This window comes from Cynocephalus volans, chromosome 8 (assembly GCF_027409185.1).
Source record: "Cynocephalus volans isolate mCynVol1 chromosome 8, mCynVol1.pri, whole genome shotgun sequence".
NCBI classification, from domain to species: Eukaryota; Metazoa; Chordata; class Mammalia; order Dermoptera; family Cynocephalidae; genus Cynocephalus; species Cynocephalus volans.
In genome coordinates this window covers 44,702,839-44,720,166 of record NC_084467.1, presented here as the reverse complement: position 1 = coordinate 44,720,166, position 17,328 = coordinate 44,702,839, and the positions used below count along the sequence as shown (strand labels likewise).

General features: G+C 51.8%; 1 protein-coding gene across 1 annotated transcript in view; it reads left to right on the top strand.

Moving 5' to 3' along the window:
* Positions 1–17,328, top strand: part of LRP8 (LDL receptor related protein 8) — an 85,208-nt gene that overhangs the window by 42,939 nt on the left and 24,941 nt on the right. The window contains exons 4-10 of the mRNA XM_063105099.1: positions 4,036–4,164; positions 7,459–7,839; positions 8,799–8,921; positions 9,716–9,838; positions 13,342–13,461; positions 13,534–13,659; positions 16,880–17,054. Of these exons, the coding sequence (XP_062961169.1) occupies positions 4,036–4,164; positions 7,459–7,839; positions 8,799–8,921; positions 9,716–9,838; positions 13,342–13,461; positions 13,534–13,659; positions 16,880–17,054 (1,177 nt within the window). The remainder of the gene's footprint in view (positions 1–4,035; positions 4,165–7,458; positions 7,840–8,798; positions 8,922–9,715; positions 9,839–13,341; positions 13,462–13,533; positions 13,660–16,879; positions 17,055–17,328) is intronic.

Sequence of the window (17,328 nt, the reverse complement as noted above, 5' to 3'; positions counted from 1 at the left end):
ATTTCAAGAGACACATTCACATAACTCTTATTACAGTATATTGTTATAATTGTTCTATTTCATTATTAGTTATTATTATTAATCCTTACTGTGCCTAATTTATAAATTAAAGTTTATCGTAGGTTTTTATGTATAGGAAAAAACAAAGTAAATATAGGGTTTGGTATTACCTGCGGTTTGAGCATCCTCTGGGGGTCTTGGAGTGTATCCCCTGTGCAGTCAAATGCTCTACCCCTGAGCTATACCACCATGGAATGTATCCCCTGTGGATAAAAGGGGGTCGGAGGGAGCTACTGTCATAGTACCCACCTCACAGAGAGATACTGCACATCAGCACTTATCCAGACCAGCTTACCAGGGCTGTGCAGTGGAGAGGCCTGACCTGGGAGCTTGGAGATCCAGGTTTGAGACCTAGCTTTGGAGAAGAGCTACATCATGAAAGAGACAGAGAGGTTCCAGGAGAAACTGGCAGTTGGAACATCCAGCATGCAATAGCCATGTGGCCCTAGGCAGGTCCATTCCCCTCTCTGGGCCTTCGTCTCCTGCCACTCCAGGGATGCTCATCAACGTGACCTCTGAGGCCTCATGTTCTGGCATTTCAAGAACCTTGGCTCTTTGGGGGTGGGGGGGTTGATATCAGGCACTGCTGAATCCTCAAGAGCCTGTAATTAGAACTGTCTATTTAGGGCCGGCCCGTGGCTCACTCGGTAGAGTGCGGTGCTGATAACACCAAGGCCCCGGGTTCGGATCCCATATACGGATGGCCGGTTCGCTCACTGGCTGAGCGTGGTGCTGACAACACCAAGTCAAGGGTTAAGATCCCCTTACCGGTCATCTTAGAAAAAAAATTAAAAAAAAAAAAAAAAAAAAAAAAAAAAAAAAAAAAAAAAAGAACTGTCTATTTAGGGACACAGCAAATGTCTTATTAATTATAAAGAAAGGAAGCAGACAGATTGTTTAATCATTGTCCTTGCTGAAAGGTTATGCAATTAACTGTATAAATATTCAGTAAAAGTTCAAGTGGTTGCCTGCTGCACTGGGGCCTGCAGAACCAGGTCCCTGGAGGTGGTACATGTGGCCAAAGGCTATTTCAGTCACCTGGAGTTTGGGGAGGAGAATTTGGGGCTGGTTTTGTAGTGTGCTGGGTTTGATGGAAAGCGCAGGGCAGGGCTGTAGTCAGAGGAATTTGCACTCTGCCCCTCACCAGCTGTGCATCTCTGGGCCAGTTACTTGGTCTCTCTTACAGTTCCCTCATCTGTAAAATGGAGCTCCTACCTGCAGAACTGCTGACTCACTCCAAGGGCACCGCTGATGTGATGATCTTTGTGAATGATGCTCCTGGAATTTGTGTTCAAAGCCTGCAGGCCCTACTTACCTGGCAGGGTTAGGGTGAGGGTGTATCTTAGTCCATTTTGGCTACTATTATAAAATACCTTAGACTGGATAATTTACAAACAACAAAAACTTATCACTTACAATTTTGAAAGCTAGGAAGTCCAAGATCAAAGCACTGACTGATTCAGTGTGTGGTGAGGGCCCATTCCTCAGAGACGGTGCCTTCTTGCTACATTTTCACATGGTGGAAGGGTCAAGGAGGCTCCCTCAGGCCTCCTTTATAAGAGCAGAAATCACATTCAGGAGGGTTCAGCCTTCATGACTTAATCACTCCTAAAGGCCCCACCTCTTAATACACATCTTAATAATCTTAATCATATTGGGGATTAAGTTCCAACATGAATTTGGGGGGATACCAAGATTCAAACCATGAGAGGGTGAAATGGGAAGATAAACCATCACACGGAGCAGGCCGACACACTGTAGGTGCTCGGTAAATGTGACTCCCTGCCGACCCCCTATGAGGTCTGTTGCCTGAGGCCTGGGTTCGGGATAAGTGGTCACCTTGCCCTTCCATCTCATTGCTCTCTCAGGGGCTTGCAAACATATGGAACACCTATACCACTTTTATGGTAGTGAATATGAAGGAGACGAAATGAAATGTCCTGTATCTTCTAGACTTGCAGAATGTTAACACAGGGGTTCTTAACAGAAGTGCGTGGGTTAGGGGTGGGTAGTTACAAAAATGCAGATTCCTGGGCTCCACCCTCGAAGTCTGGATTCGGTCAGTATGAGCTGGGTCCCAGGAGACTGTACCTCTGATAGCTGCCTCACCTCCCACCTCTTGATCAGAGGACCCTCTGGGAAATGCTGGTCAGTTTCTGCTCCCTCGTTTGCTGGTGGGGCCCAAAGATATACGTGCTTAGCTGAGGTCCTGCAGTTTGTTGGTGATGGAAGTGCCCTGGAACTCTCCACCCTTCCAGTCTCCCTTCACCACCCCACACTACAGCTCCAAAGAAGCCTAATTTTTAAAAGGTCTTTGAATGTTAATGTTCTCCAGAGCTCTACCTGCCAAAGGGAGATTTCTGTAACATGAATCCTGTGAATCCTGTTTTCCCAGTGGATTGCCTTATACTTCCTGAAATGTATTCCTGGGGCAAACTGAGGCCAAGTTGGGGTCCACACTTGGGGCGGGGCTTAAGATACTCTTCTCCCATGGCATAGTAGTGTCTGGGGACCTTGACTCAGACACCTGCCCCCTTTTCTCCATCCCTTGTGGCCTCTCATCTAGCTCTACAAGTAAGAAGAGGGGGAACTGATCTAAGACCAGAATGCAAAATCAAGTGTGAGGCATGAGTAGCCCACTGCCTCCAGGGTACAGAGGACTATGCCCAGCCTCTGGCATCTGACAGCTGACTTTGAATCCTCACGCCACTCTTTCCTAGTTGTGTGACTAGAAATCAGTGCTTACTACCATGTCCAGTACACAACAGTACTCAATAAATACCCACTGAATGAACAAACAAGACTCAGCAGCCTCATCTGTTAACGTGTGGGTAATAATAGTAGGTAACATGTCCTGAGCACTAACTAGACTGGGTATCGTTCTAAGTGCTTTACAGACATTAACTTAGTCGTCATAACAATCCTACAAGACAGATAACAGTATTATCCCCACTTTTTTGGCACAGAAGTAAGGATTGTTGGCCAAGGTCACCTAGGCAGTGAGTGAGTGAGCTAGGATTTGAACCCAGGCAGCCAGGCCCCAAAGCCCATGTCCACAGCTCCATGATGGAGGCCAGGACATAATCCTCACCCTGCTGGCATATTGTGAAGATTAAATGGCAGTGTCTAGCATCATGCCTGGCACATCCTAGAGACCACTAAGATCTGGCCTCCAGCACAGCCCAGAAGGCAATAGGGAGCCAACCATGGAAGTCTGAGATGCATGTGCCTTGGCTGGGCCTCATGCACAGGTCCAGGAGAAGCTCAGGATAAGAGCTGCCTGCAGCCCTGAATAGAGTTCTTCTCATTCTTTCTTCCAAATGGAGAATCAACCCTGGGGCTTCAGAACCCTGATTGAGTCCGCCTCTGATTGCAGCTGCAGTAATTATGCTGTGCAGTCCCACTGGGCCCTGCCACACGCAGCTGCTCTCAGCAGCAGGCTCAGCACCATCGTGGGAGATAGGGCTTGGAGGGGGGTGGGCTGGAGCTGTTGGGGCCTTGGTGAGCCCTCCACATCTACAGGTTCAGATCATGGAGTCACTGATGAGGAAGGCAAACTGAGGCCAAATTGGGGTACATCTCACCCAAGGGCACACAGCTGGGAAATGGCAGAGAAGAGTGCAGGGCATGGCAGCTCCATGTTGCTGGAGCTTAAAGGGAGGGTTTGGAAGGGTGGGAGTTGCAGCCAGGTGAGACAGGCAGGGATCAGCAAGTTAAGAAGGGACTAGAGTACCAGGGACCGAGGACCATGAGAGATGTTAGGCAGGGGAGTGGTGGGGTCAGATTTAGGATTTGGAAAGTCCTAGAGGAAGACAGGGCTTCTACTCAGATAAAGAAACTGAGATGTGGGACAGGAGGGCCCTGATGGACTCTCAGGGCCTCGGGCCAGGTGGCTGGAACTGCATGGTAGGACTGGTTGGCGCCATGCCCTGTGTCCCGCTTAGCTAAGCCATGTATGGATGTCTGTCTCCACAGCCAAGCAGGTGTGTCCCGCAGAGAAGCTGAGCTGTGGACCCACCAGCCACAAGTGTGTGCCTGCCTCATGGCGCTGCGACGGGGAGAAGGACTGCGAGGGTGGAGCAGACGAGGCCGGCTGTGCTACCTGTGAGTCTGGGGTCAGAGCCCCAGGGTCTGCTAAGCATAGGCAGGCAGCCTTGGGAGCAGCAGCCACTTCTGGGGAGGGGCCTGGTTCTCCGTGGGGCTTGGGAGGTGGAGAGGAAAAGATAATGACCAGACAATAGTAATGGCCAGGCACTTTGGAGACATTTTCTTCTTTCATTGTCACAACCACCTCATGAGTAGCCATTATCATCCTCATTTTATGGGTGAGGAAACTGAGGCTCAGACAAGGGAAGAAAAGTGCCCAAGGCTGAGTGATGGACAGCATTCGGGTCTGGACAGCAAAGCCCATGAGCTTTTTACCATGCCTGACATCTGCTCATCCATTCCACAAGCTAACTGATCTCCAAGCAAGGGCAGGGGGACCAGGGAGGGGGCTGTATCAAGAAACGGTGGTGGCCTGAGTCAGGGTACCAGCAGGGGCAGGGAGAGAGAGACAGATTCCTGAGGTGTAAAGGATGACTATTGCTGGAATCTCAGATTCAAGCATAAATGTCACAGGGTAGGGAAGACATTCCCAACAGCCTCGGCAGGGACAGATGGACGTGGTCACTGGGACAGTTCCACATCACTGAGCTTCAAACACAGGATTATCTCTTTCCCAGGGAGCGGGCCAGCAAGGCCTGTGCTGGTAGGGAGTGTGGCTGGGCCTCACTCGTTTCAATTTGATGGGCACCTATTGTGTGCCAGGCTTGGAGCCAGGCTCTAGAAGGGACAGAGAGGTGCATCTTACAGTCCACCCTCTGGGAGCACATGATTAATGGGGGAGACAGACTATCTGCTGCTTCTGGCTGTAAGACTGGGCTGAGGTACGGGCCATCATTCAGGAGGGCTTTGCTAGGTACTTGCCCACCACTGCCTCGCACCCTCACTCCCCTCCACCAGCCTCTGTATTTGCACCCTATCCATCCTTCCTGGCCCAGGGGAGATGCCACCTCCTCCACAGGCTTCTGAGTTACAGCACTCTAAGATTCTAAGTCTGGAGATTTGATGTGTCTAAAGCAGGAAGCATCTAGGTATGGGAGGAGATCCTGGCTGGGACCAGCAGTTTCAAAGCCCCAGTGATGCACTGGTTTGTTTCTTCAGCTGTGATCCTTTTTGCTGACTGAGACTTACTGGCCAATGAGAACCCTTTTCCCTCCTTACCCTTCCCCCATAATCAGATGATTCCTCCAATATAAAGGTTATCAGCCACTACTGCAGGGGCTGGGGGTATCTCTAACTAGGGCATGTTGGGACAGGTTCATTGCCCGTTAATTATAGGAGATAGGGGTGATAGAAGGTCTTATTGAACTTCTCTGCTACAGCTCCCAACTGCCTGGGCAGAGGAAAGAATCCTCCCTTCTCATCTCTCAGAGCTTCTTCCATTTGTAAGTGCTGGGAGTAGGGTCTCTGGGCCTACTGTAGGCCGGAGAATATGGATCTTAAAGTTACTGTCAGCTTCAGAACCTTGGAGAAAACTTAGTATTAAAAAGTACTTCCTGGGCTGGCCCCGTGGCGCACTCGGGAGAGTGCGGCGCTTGGGGCTTGGGAGCGCAGCGGCGCTCCCGCCTCGGGTTCGGATCCTATATAGGGATGGCCAGTGCGCTCACTGGCTGAGCGTGGTGCGGCTGGTCACAAAAAAGACAAAAAAATAAAAAGTACTTCCTGTCAGACTGAGTACTCCCTCCCTGAACATGTACAAGCCAAGTCTGGACAGGCAGAGAAAGGGAGCTAATCTAGTCCTGCAGCATAATCTTGAAGGGCCATGGCACCAGGTAGCATGTGCTTTTCCCACCAATGCCTTACCATTCCAAAAGCCCAGAAGGGGGAAAAAATGCAACTGTCAGAAACTTGGTAGAGCTGTCAGAAACACATAACATGAACTGCCTACATTGTGAAAGTGAAGATATCACTCCATTTATGTTCAATAACAATTAAAATTGACGTTTTTTCCATCAGAAAATAAAAACACAGGCTCTGGGTGCCCCCACGTGGAGAGATATGGTGCTGCCACCATCACCACGTTACCTGTGGCCATAGCCACTGCATCATGCCCCACCTGGGTCCCCAGGCCTGTTCTTGGCCTATGTGTAGACATGAAGGAGGGAAGGAGGCAAGGAGATTGCTGCCCTGAAAACAGCTTACACTCCAGGAAAGAAGAAAACCAGACAAGCTGAGAGGAGAAGTCAGGAAAACCAGAGTTTTGGTTCTCTTGTCACCATGGACTGGGCAAGTCGCTCCCCTCTCTGGGCCTCTGTTTCCCCATCTGTAGACTGGCATTTGGGCTGTCTGGTCTCTAAGGTCCTCCCTGCTTCTGAGCTCAGAGCAACCCACCAGAGAGGGAAAGCCCAGGGCCATGATCTATGCCCTTAATTACTGCACATCCCTTAATTACTCCTCACGTGCAGTCTGGTCCAGTACTCACCCACTCCTCACCCAGCCACTGCAGGGAGCTCTGTGCCAGCTCCTCAGGAGATAACAGGGTCATCTGCAGGTAGTTTGTGGTCATGGAGCTGATGGAGAAGGACGTGAAAACCAGACACCTGAGTAGGCTGTGAAAGGTACACGAGAGGGCAGAGGCAGAGGGAGATTTCTCAAGCAGGGGAACATGAAGTGTGTTATGGAGGAGATGGAATTTAGGACCTTGAAGGATGAGAATTCATCATTGCAAAATGTAGGGCAGTGGTGGGCAAGAGATGGGTTCCTAGTGGATGGAACAGCTTGAGCAAAGGTATAGAGGTGGAAACGTGTGCACTGGGCCTACTGTGAGCATATGTTCTACTGTGGCTGGAACTGGGGTATGTTCAGGAGTGAGGTGATGGGGATGGAGCAAGTGCCAGAAGAGACACCTTGGATGGCAGGTGAGGGGACTTAGATGGAGTAGTGCAGGTTATGCTATACATAGCTATGCTGTAAGGAAACAACCCGAGACCCTCCTCCCTGGGAAGGGTCAGTGCGTGTTACAGATCATTTCCTGGGAACATCACAAGGTCCTTCACACAGGCAGTGCTCTGCAGCTTAGAGCCCTCTCTTAGTCCACTACGTTCCTGGCAGCAGAGGCCCAGAAGGCTCAGGGGGGTGGGTGGCAAACGTGTTGCCCAAAGTCGCCTAGCATGCCCCTGGCAGGGCCCAGGTTGGAAGCCCCCCTTTGTTGTGCCAGACCTCACGTCCCCCATTCAGCCCCCCACGGGACTCGTTCTGGCCCGTAGGTGAGGGCCAAGCCCGTTAGCCAAACCGCTGGGGCCACGGGTCGGCCAGGGGTGGGGTCAGGCGGCCGACCGGCTGTCTCCCGCGCAGTGTGCGCCCCGCACGAGTTCCAGTGCAGCAACCGCTCATGCCTGGCCGCCGTGTTCGTGTGCGACGGTGACGACGACTGCGGCGACGGCAGCGACGAGCGTGGCTGTGCTGACCCGGCCTGTGGGCTCCGCGAGTTCCGCTGCAGCAGCGGCGACGGCGGCTCCTGCATCCCCGAGCGCTGGGTCTGCGACCGCCAGTTCGACTGCGAGGACCGCTCGGACGAGGCGGCCGAGCTGTGCGGCCGCGCGGGCCCCAGGGCCACGGCCGCCGCCTGCGCCGCCGCCACCCAGTTCGCTTGCCGCAGCGGCGAGTGCGTACACCTGGGCTGGCGTTGCGACGGCGACCACGACTGCAAGGACAAGTCGGACGAGGCCGACTGCCGTAAGCCCTTTCACGTCGCCCCGCCCCGCCCGGGGACTGCGGATCCCGCTCCCGATCCCGCCACGCACGGGTTTCCTTTGCCTTACCCTGAGTGTGGCCGTGTTACTCAGGAGAAGGCTGAGGGTGGGAGAAGTGAAACGACTTGTTTGAGGTCACACAGCTACTAAACGGCCAAGCTCAGGTTTAACTCCAGAAGCCAAAGGTCTTCACTGCTACCTGTCTCTGCCGTGTCACCCTCCCTGTCATACCTCCCACCCGCTGCCCTCCCCAGTTTGTCATCCACCCACTGGTGCCTCTGCCCAGAGGCCTTGTATACAGAGGAATTCCTCTCACTCTCCCTACCTGCTGGGTCTGCTCATCCTTCAAAGCCTGGCCCAGATTCCTGATGGTCCCAGCTGGGTTGGGTCCCCTCCACTGGGATACTGCAGGTCCCTCATCTGTCCTCTTACAACATATCTCACCCTGGAATGTCCCCATCTGTGTATTCCTCAGCCTGCCTCTGTACTCTGAGTTCCTAGAAGATGGTGAGACTCAGTTGTCTCTGGGCTCCCCACCCCTACCCAGAGCACAGCGCCTGGCTCAGGAAGGGTTTGCTGAGTGGATGAAGTCATTAAGTAAAGAGCACCAAGACTCAAAAGAAGGTCATGTGTCTGTTCTGGAGGCATGGCCTTGGGGAGAGATGATAGATAGGGAAACAGGAGACCTGAGTTTTAGTCCTGACTCTACCAGCCATAGTGCTGTGTGACCCTGGGCAAGGCCTTCCCCCTCTCTGAGCTTCAGTCTCCCCAACTCTACACTGGAGGTGCCTTGGCCAGCTACCCTTTGAGGACTCCTAAGCTTGGCCACTGGTTCTGTTCTCGCCAGGGGTGGATATGGCATGGGAGTGGGAGGCTGGGAGGAGGAGAGCTGTCCCAGCACCACATTGACCCTGTCCTTCTCTCCTTGCCCTCTCCTGGCAGCACTGGGGACCTGCCGTGAGGATGAGTTCCAATGTGGGGATGGGACTTGCATCCTTGCAGTCAAGCGCTGCAACCAGGAACAGGACTGTCCAGACAGGAGTGATGAAGCCGGCTGCCTGCAGGGTGTGTATGGTCAGGGCAGAGGGCACAGCATCATCTGTGAGGGAAAGCCCTGAGCTCTCTTCTGACTCTGGAGAGAGCAGAGTTGGGAGAGGTCTCCCCTTGGTCCCTGAGATGTGTTTTTCCCCAGAGCATCACTCACCCCTAAATCACCTGGCTTCCATCCCGTGGGGTCCTAGTGGCATCAGAACTGGATTTTTAAGGACTTTGCAAAAGCTGAAAGAGGCTTAGGGACACATGAAAGTCCAGCTCCTACCATTGCCTACATCCAGACCTCCGAGTGGCCTCCCTCACTAGTTCTCAGGCTGCCCAGAGTCTGAATCCTGCTCCCCGGGCAGCCCCCTTAATTCTCAGATGGCTCTTCTGGTACCACCTCCCCCTGCAGGAGCAGGGACCCTAAACCACTGATCATCTGGGGGAATGGATAACAGGTTGGACAGTAAGATAGCCTCCCCTGTCTAGAGTCCCTTGGGCAAAGGTCCCCTCAAGAGATGGTTGGTCCAATCTCTAAGATCTCTCTAGAGCTGCTGCACAGTCCCTCCCAGAGGCCTAATACTGCCTGACCCCATTGGCTCTGCCCTGCTAGAAGAGGCCTGGCATCCTGATCCCTGGGGTCCCGTCCTGTGAGCAGAACATCCACAGGCCCTAGGTTCAGCTGTCTGTCCTAGGCCACCCTCTGAAGACCATGGGAGCTGGGGCTGGAGCTCTGCTTGCCCGCTATGGGCCCTGAGCCCCACCCAGCCCTTCCTGCCCAAGGGTCTCACAGACAGTATCCACTCTCTTGTCCGGCCCGACAGAGTCAACTTGTGAGGGTCCCCGCAGATTTCAGTGTAAGAGTGGCGAGTGCGTGGACGGCGGGAAAGTGTGTGATGCTCAGAGGGACTGCCGGGACTGGTCGGATGAGCTTCTGAAAGAGTGTGGTACGGTACCTGTCTATATCCAATGGCTGGACTAATCCTCCTGCCAGGCCCTCTCCTGGCATCTGGGCTTAAGGCCCTCGCATACCCCTCTGTTCTGATACTTTCTGATCTAACCCTCTCTCTAGACTCATGTGTTGTCCCTGTGGCCTTAAATGGGGCTCTTTGACCCTGGGGCTTCTTGTTTTGCATCTCTACAAAGTTCTAAGGGCCTTTCCTTTCCAGCCCAGAGGCTCAAAAAGTATGCATCCTCTCACAAACTTGGCCTCTCTTCCTCAGTCCTTCCACATTAAGACCTCTGAGTGTGTGCTCTCTGGAATTTTCTCTCTTCTACAGTGTTCCTGCCTTGCTGACCTAGCCAAGGCCCTGGCCTCTGAGGCCTTCCAGCCCCCAGCAGGAGACCCTGCAAAGGAAGAGGTGGGGAACAGCAGTCAGGCAGCCAATTGAGGCACATCCCAGAGCCATTGCTCAGACCAGGCCTGGGTAGGAGCACGGCAGACCCAGTGGCAGGAGGTGGCAGCACCCTAAGCATTGAGGAGCTCTGACTTGCAGGCTGGGCTAGTGTGAGGAGTGGAACGAGGTATCTGTCCTAATGGCTAGAGTATCAGAGTGGGTTCCAGGCTAGAAAGAACAAAGGAGATCTGGGCTGTAGGTGGGTGGGCATCCCAGAGAGCATGCTGGAAACCCAGTGTGGACTCCAGGAAGGTTCATGAGTCATTTCTCTGCTGATCTCAGAAGGTTGGGGTGAAGGAAGATTTAGACAGAAAAGCCCTGGGAAGACAGAACCTAGGCCAGCCCCTACCTCTCTCACTTCCTGGCAGACTTTTCCCCAGCACCTCCCTTCCTGGGCACTCAGAAGAGCTTTGTTTTCTAGAGCTCCCCAGGAACAGCATGTTGCCTCCCCTTTTGAAGGTTAAAAAAGAACCCATTGTGAAAGGAAGAGTAGCCAAGTGAAGGTCACTCAGTCTCTACCTGAGCCTGCGGGAGACAGACACTCCTCCCACCCCCAGGTCCTTCCAAGAGAAGTCCCAGAAGAAGGAACCAGTGGAAAAGGGGACAGGGAAACAGGAGCGACTGAGCCTGGGTACCCCCATACACCCAGGTTTGGAGTTAGCTAGGGACTACTAACCTACTAAACTTTCTCTTCACTCTCGTCTTCTGCATGACATGCCAACGAGAAATATGAACGCATGTGTTTGTGTGTGTCCTTTCTGTCTCTGTTGGTGAGAGGCCAGTCAGTGTCTGTATCCGTGTCTGCTTCTCTGAGTAAGGCAGGGGAGTTGCATTCACATATCTCTGCGTGTCCCCACGTCTGTGTGAATGTGTTTGTGGAGTCTGTGGGCCTTCTGTGCTTCTGTACACAAGTGTGTGTGTGCATGCAGGTGTGTACATGCAAGTGTGTGCACGTGCTGGGGAAAGTGACACTGCTCCTTTCCATGGAACAAAGGCTCAAATGCGACTCAGTCCTGTCTGGAGCATTCTACCCCCTCCCTTCCTCTCCCTGCTCCCCAGTGGAATCACCACTAGGCTAGGTGGAATTAGGAAGGACCAGAGATTTCCCTTCAGGCTTCCAGGGAAGGGTTGACAGGGATAGATGATCTGCACCTGCTGTCCTTTCTCTTCCCATGATACACGTCAGCCCTGGAGGACTCTGCTTTCTTCTTTCAACAGAAGCCAGAGTCACTTTGAGCTCTCCCTTTTCCCCTTTGAGAGCCCTTCCACACATGCCACTCCACCAAGTGCTCAGTAAATAGAATTGTTAAGTTGCTGCTACCTGCAAAAGGAGAGGAAGGAAGTGAGTGGGTGCATGAATGAGGCAGTGAGTGAATGGGAGAACAAATGAATAGACGGTGCTCAGGGAATAATATGGTACAGGAGAGGTCAGGGAGGGCTAGGAGTGACAGAAAGATTCCTGGAGGTGGCACTACCAGAGACTACTCCAAAGCCACCATGACTCAGCCCACCCCAAGAATCTGGGGCTTCCCAGGGCTGGACCTGGCCGAGTCACTCCTAGACCCCCCAGTCATGGGGTTGCTGTGGTCTTGTTCTTTCAGTTCCGCCAACATTCCAGGGAAACAGGAGAAGGCCCAGGGGTAAAGGGGATATTTCCTAAGCATGGCTCAGGCTGGAGGTGGGGGCACCCCATAGCTGTGCATGGCCTGGCGTGGGTAGCTCAGACTGGCTGTATGCATGGCCATGGCTGGCTCGGCTCAGCTTGGCTCAGCTTGGCTGGAGTGGTGGTGCATGAGCCTGGTGGGCAAAGGGGTGGCATGGCACCATCTTATGGCTTGTGGAATTAACCTTCTGTGATTCTAAAGCTCAGGATATGCCGTGAGCCTTGGTGAACCTTGGTCCTGGACTCCCTGACTTCCCCTAGGACCCTACCAGAAGGTGGTGAGGGAGTGGAGGATGGGGGAACCAAAACCAGATGACCTCCTGGCATCTTTTCATCCTTTGCAGCAGTTGGTAATCCTGGGACCAGGCCCATGATGAGGTGGAGGCACAGGGACAGGTGCTGAGAGGAGAGAAGTTGAAAAAAAATATTAGTTCATGGTAGGAGAGAATTGACTTAGCAACAGCCCAGTGTAGAAAAAGGCCCAGGAGTCTTAAAGAGCCACAAGCACAGTAGGGCCATTCTGTGTTGTTCAGATTCCTTCTGGGTGGCAGACTAGGTCTGGGTCCTGTTCAGAGAGGGACATGCACAGATGGAGTTTGTCCAGAGAAAAGCATCTGAATGGCAAGAGACCAGAAATCAGCACTTTAAGGGGGTCCTGAGGGAGCCTGTGCACCCTGGTCGACCCCCCTCAGCAGAGCTGGCAGCAGGAACAGAAGCTACGGGGGGCACATCCCGTGAGGAAGAGATTCATAACAGACAGTGCAGGCTGGCCAGTTAGCATAGTTGGTTACAGCACAGTGTTATATAACACCAAGGTCAAGGGTTCGGATCCCCTTGCTGGCCAGGCACCAAAAAAAACCCAACCAAACAACAACAACAAAACAGGCAGTGCTGTTCCAAAGTGGTGCTTTAGGAGGGAAGTGGGCTCCCTGAGGCTGGAAATGCTTAAGCAGAGGCATTTCAGAAGGGACTCGGGATATCTTGAGGATTGGACATGATACATATAAGTCCATTCAACTCTGAGGTCATGAGGAAGAAACTATAGGAAAGGTGTTTGTGAAAGGAAAGACCTTAGGCCACCAGGGAAGGCCTAGCTGCCTCTAGCCTGGTGCTGGACAGAGCCCTGGCCTGGGAAGTCAAGGACCTGAGTTCTAGTTCCACTCTGTCCCTGTCTCTGTGTCTGGCCTTGAGTAAGGGCTGGCATTCTCTGAACCTCCTTTTGCCCCGACACCTGGTTAATGAGGCCTAACTCAGTGAAGTCGCAGAACCCTCCTGGCTCTATAGGGGTCCCACTGCTCTTAGGCTCTGCTTCTGCTCTAGGCCCCACCCCTGCCCTACCCGCCACCTCTTCTGGGCTTCTGGACCCTCAAGAGCCTTTGTACCTCCCCAGGACTGAACGAGTGTCTGCACAACAATGGTGGCTGTTCTCACATCTGCACTGACCTCAAGATTGGCTTTGAGTGCACGTGCCCAGCTGGCTTCCAGCTCCTGGACCAGAAGACCTGTGGCGGTGAGAACTCCTCCTAGTCCCCAGGCAGAGGCAGATTCTCCTGCCAGTTCTGACCCCTGCTTCTCCCCACAGACATTGACGAGTGTGCAGACCCAGATGCCTGCAGCCAGATCTGTGTCAATTACAAGGGCTACTTTAAGTGCGAGTGCCACCCTGGCTATGAGATGGACACACTGACCAAGAACTGCAAGGCTGTCGGTATGGATATGCCAAGGGCAGGGGGACATCCCTGAGGGAGTACAGGAAGCAGTGTGCTTCCACATATGTGAGGAGCAGATGTGCACATGAACATGCATACATAGAAAGCTGCACACACACTGTTCAAAGTGTAAACATATGAGAGGACACTTCAAAACATTCGTGGAAAAATAGCACTGACAGATAATACGAGTCTTCCCATGAACTTTTTGAAGTACCCTTGTACATCTCACATACAACACGCTGCACGTTAACACCCACACGGACACTACATAGAGCCACCCACTACACAAAGCATAGGCAGCCCACACAAAGAGCGTGACATGGGCAGACTTACGCATTGATCAATTCAAACAACTGAATTAATTCATTTTATTCAATTCCTATATTGAACACCTGACATTGTTACAGGTGCTGGGGATTCAGCAGTATGGAAAACAGACACAAATCCCTGTCTGCCCTCTCAGGACTTACATTCTAATGGGTGAGACAGACAAGAAATCAGAGAAATAAATAAAATAGAGTGCATGGCAGACGGCAGTAAGGGCTAAGGAGAAATATGAAGTAGAGAATGGGGATAGGAAAGTCAGGAGGACAGAGGGTTAGAGTTTTAAATAGTATGGTCAGGGAAGCCCTCACTGAGAAGGTGACACTTGAGTAAAGACCTAGAGGAAGTGAGGGAGTGAGCCATGCAGTTATGTGCAACAACAACATTTCAGGCTGAAGGAACAAAAGGTGCAAAAGCTCTCAGGTAGGAGTATGCCCAGTGTATTCAAGGAACAGCAAGGGAGCAGGTTCATTTGGAGCAAGGAGACTAGGACAAGAAAAAGTCAGACAGGTGACTCAGGGCAGATCTCAAAGGTCTTTCTGGACTATTATTTGGGCTGACTCTGGGTTTCACTCTAAGTCAGAGGGAAGCCACTGAGTTTTGAGTAGAGGAGGGATGTGATGTGACATGTTAACAGGATCCCTCTGGCTACAGAGAGCAAAGAAGGAAGCAGGGAAACCACTTAAGAGGTTGTTGCACTAATACAAAGACAGGAGATGGTGGCTTGAACCAGGGTGGATGCCGTGGGAATAGTGAGAAGTAGATAGACTGTGGATATATTTTGAAGGTCAGCCAACAGGATTTGCTTATGAATTAAATGTGGGGGCCGACCCTGTGGCTCACTCGGGAGAGTGCAGCGCTGGGAGCGCCGAGGCTACGGGTTCGGATCCTATATAGGGATGGCCGGTGCACTCACTGGCTGAGCGCGGTGCAGGCGACACCATGCCAAGAGTTACGATCCCCTTACTGGTCACAAAAAAAAAAAAAAAAAAAATGTGGGACTTGAGAGAAAAAGAGTCAAAGACGACTCTAAGGTCTTTGGCCAAGGAACTGAAGAAATAGGATTGCTGTTTATGGTCTTAGGAAAGATGGTGAGAGAAGCAGATTTAGGGCAATATTAAACTGTTTTGGGCATGTTAAGTTTAAGAAAACTGTTTAGATGTCCAAGCAGAGCTAATTGGTATATGAGCCTGGAGTTTATATACACAAATACAAAAGTGCTTTGAAAGGTTCATGGAAGGATTTGTGCTTTTAATTCTATTTTTCCATGAACTTTTCGAAGTATCCTCGTGCAATATACAACATGTAGATTATAACAACACAGCAGCCACAATATTTGACATGTAGCCCATAAACCCAAGAAACACAACACCCAAACTGTACAATATACACATACATTAGCACATCACGTGACATGTAACCTGTTCTTACCCCCCCACAGGACACATGTAACATACGATGCAGATTATATACGTGCAGTGGAGACAACAAACAATATCCATATATACACAAAATCCACACATACGAATACCTAAAGTGCAGTTACTCAAAAACTCAAATCATAAGCACACAGGGTCCCTGTCACCATCATAACTCTCATTAGAAATCACCTCAAGATGTCCTCTACCCCAGCTCCTGCCTTCAGGGAGGTGAAGTATCATTCATTGCTCCCATTTTGGGGTGAGGAAAATCACAGTTTGTCAGTGGCAGAACTGGGCCTAGAACCCAGCTTTCCTCCTTGCCCCTTGCTACACTTCAGGCCCTATTTTCTGTGCTCTCTATTTGTACCACACCCTCCCTCTCATCCCTGCCCTGCTTTGAATTAGTCTGTCACTACACACAGGTCACACATCCAGCCCTAGGCTGATCCCATCCTGTCCCCAGGGAACACAGATGCACAGTGAGAGGCACAGAGGCAAGAGAGGGAGAAGGCACAGGCAGTTCCAGGTGTTGCTAAGAGCTGCCACTCAGACAGTGTTGGTGCCTGAGAGTGGCCCCATACCTTTAAAAAAGCAGCCTGGGGCAGCTGGTGCTAGGTTCTCATAGACCTGTGGGACAGTGACCTTCCCTATGGAATAGCCAGGAGTGTCTAGGTCACTGGTGATCTTCCTCAAATCTAACCCTAAGTCTAAAAATGGGTTTTGCATATATGTGGGCAGTTGTGTGTTGTCTCCACTGCATATATATAATCAGTGTCCTATTATCACATATATCCCATCTCTGCCATTGGCTCTGGCCTCTGCCAATCTCTGCAGCTTCACTTCTTGTCATGTCCCCAAACACACTCTGCATTAACCAAAGACTCACAATAACCTCCTTGAGGATCTCCTCAAGTCTCAGCCCTGATGTCTGTCCTCTACACTGAGTCATCTTTCTAAGACACTTAGTTGCTCAGGTGGCCTCTTGTTGAACTATGGCAGTGGGGCCCCAAGCAAAGGTGGGAGTTGCTGGGAAGAAATGCATTCTAAGTGGAGGGGAAGACTCGAGCAAAGGCCCCAAGGCAGCACAGCCCTGCCATGGCTAGGTAGTGACAGTCTGGTAGTTGGAATCAACTTACGTTAGGGGGCGAGTGATAAGGCTGGACAGGGAACTTGTGGTCACTCTGTGGAAGACCTTCAGTGCAGGCCTAAGGAGGAAAGAGGGAGTTGTAAAAGATTTTGGGGGAGTTTGTATCTAATAGAATAAGAATCTTTCTGTTACATGTGGTGCTTTACATCTTATGCTTTTTGCACTCATTATTTCATCTGCTCCTCTAACCTGTGCAGTAGGGATTATCACCCCTATTTTACAGGGAATTGAGGGGTAAGCCAGCAAATCAGTGGCAGAGTCTTGGTGTCCAGACTCCCTGCCTCCTGCACTGACTCTGTCTGTCTCAACCTCCCTGCATGGCAGCTGGCAAGAGCCCATCCCTAATCTTTACCAACCGGCACGAGGTGCGGAGGATAGACCTGGTGAAGCGGGACTACTCGCGCCTCATCCCCATGCTTAAGAATGTTGTGGCACTAGATGTCGAAGTTGCCACCAATCGCATCTACTGGTGTGACCTCTCCTACCGCAAGATCTATAGGTGAGTGGCATGTTCCCTGAAGCCAGGCCTGGAGAACTGGGGGAAGGGAGGCTGACAGAGGAGAAGAGGAAGGGTGGCCTCTGCCTCTAGGGTTTCTCAGGACAGTGTTAGAGCTTGGGAAGGGATACAGGATCACAGTGGATATGGAACCACTAGGCCTTCGCCACCCTCTGGGCCGGCCTGAGCTGAGAGCTCTGTCGGAAGAGTGGCTTTGAGCCCCCCACACCTGGGCTTTGTCTGACCTCTGGTGGCCCAGTGGGGAAGTGCAAGTCAG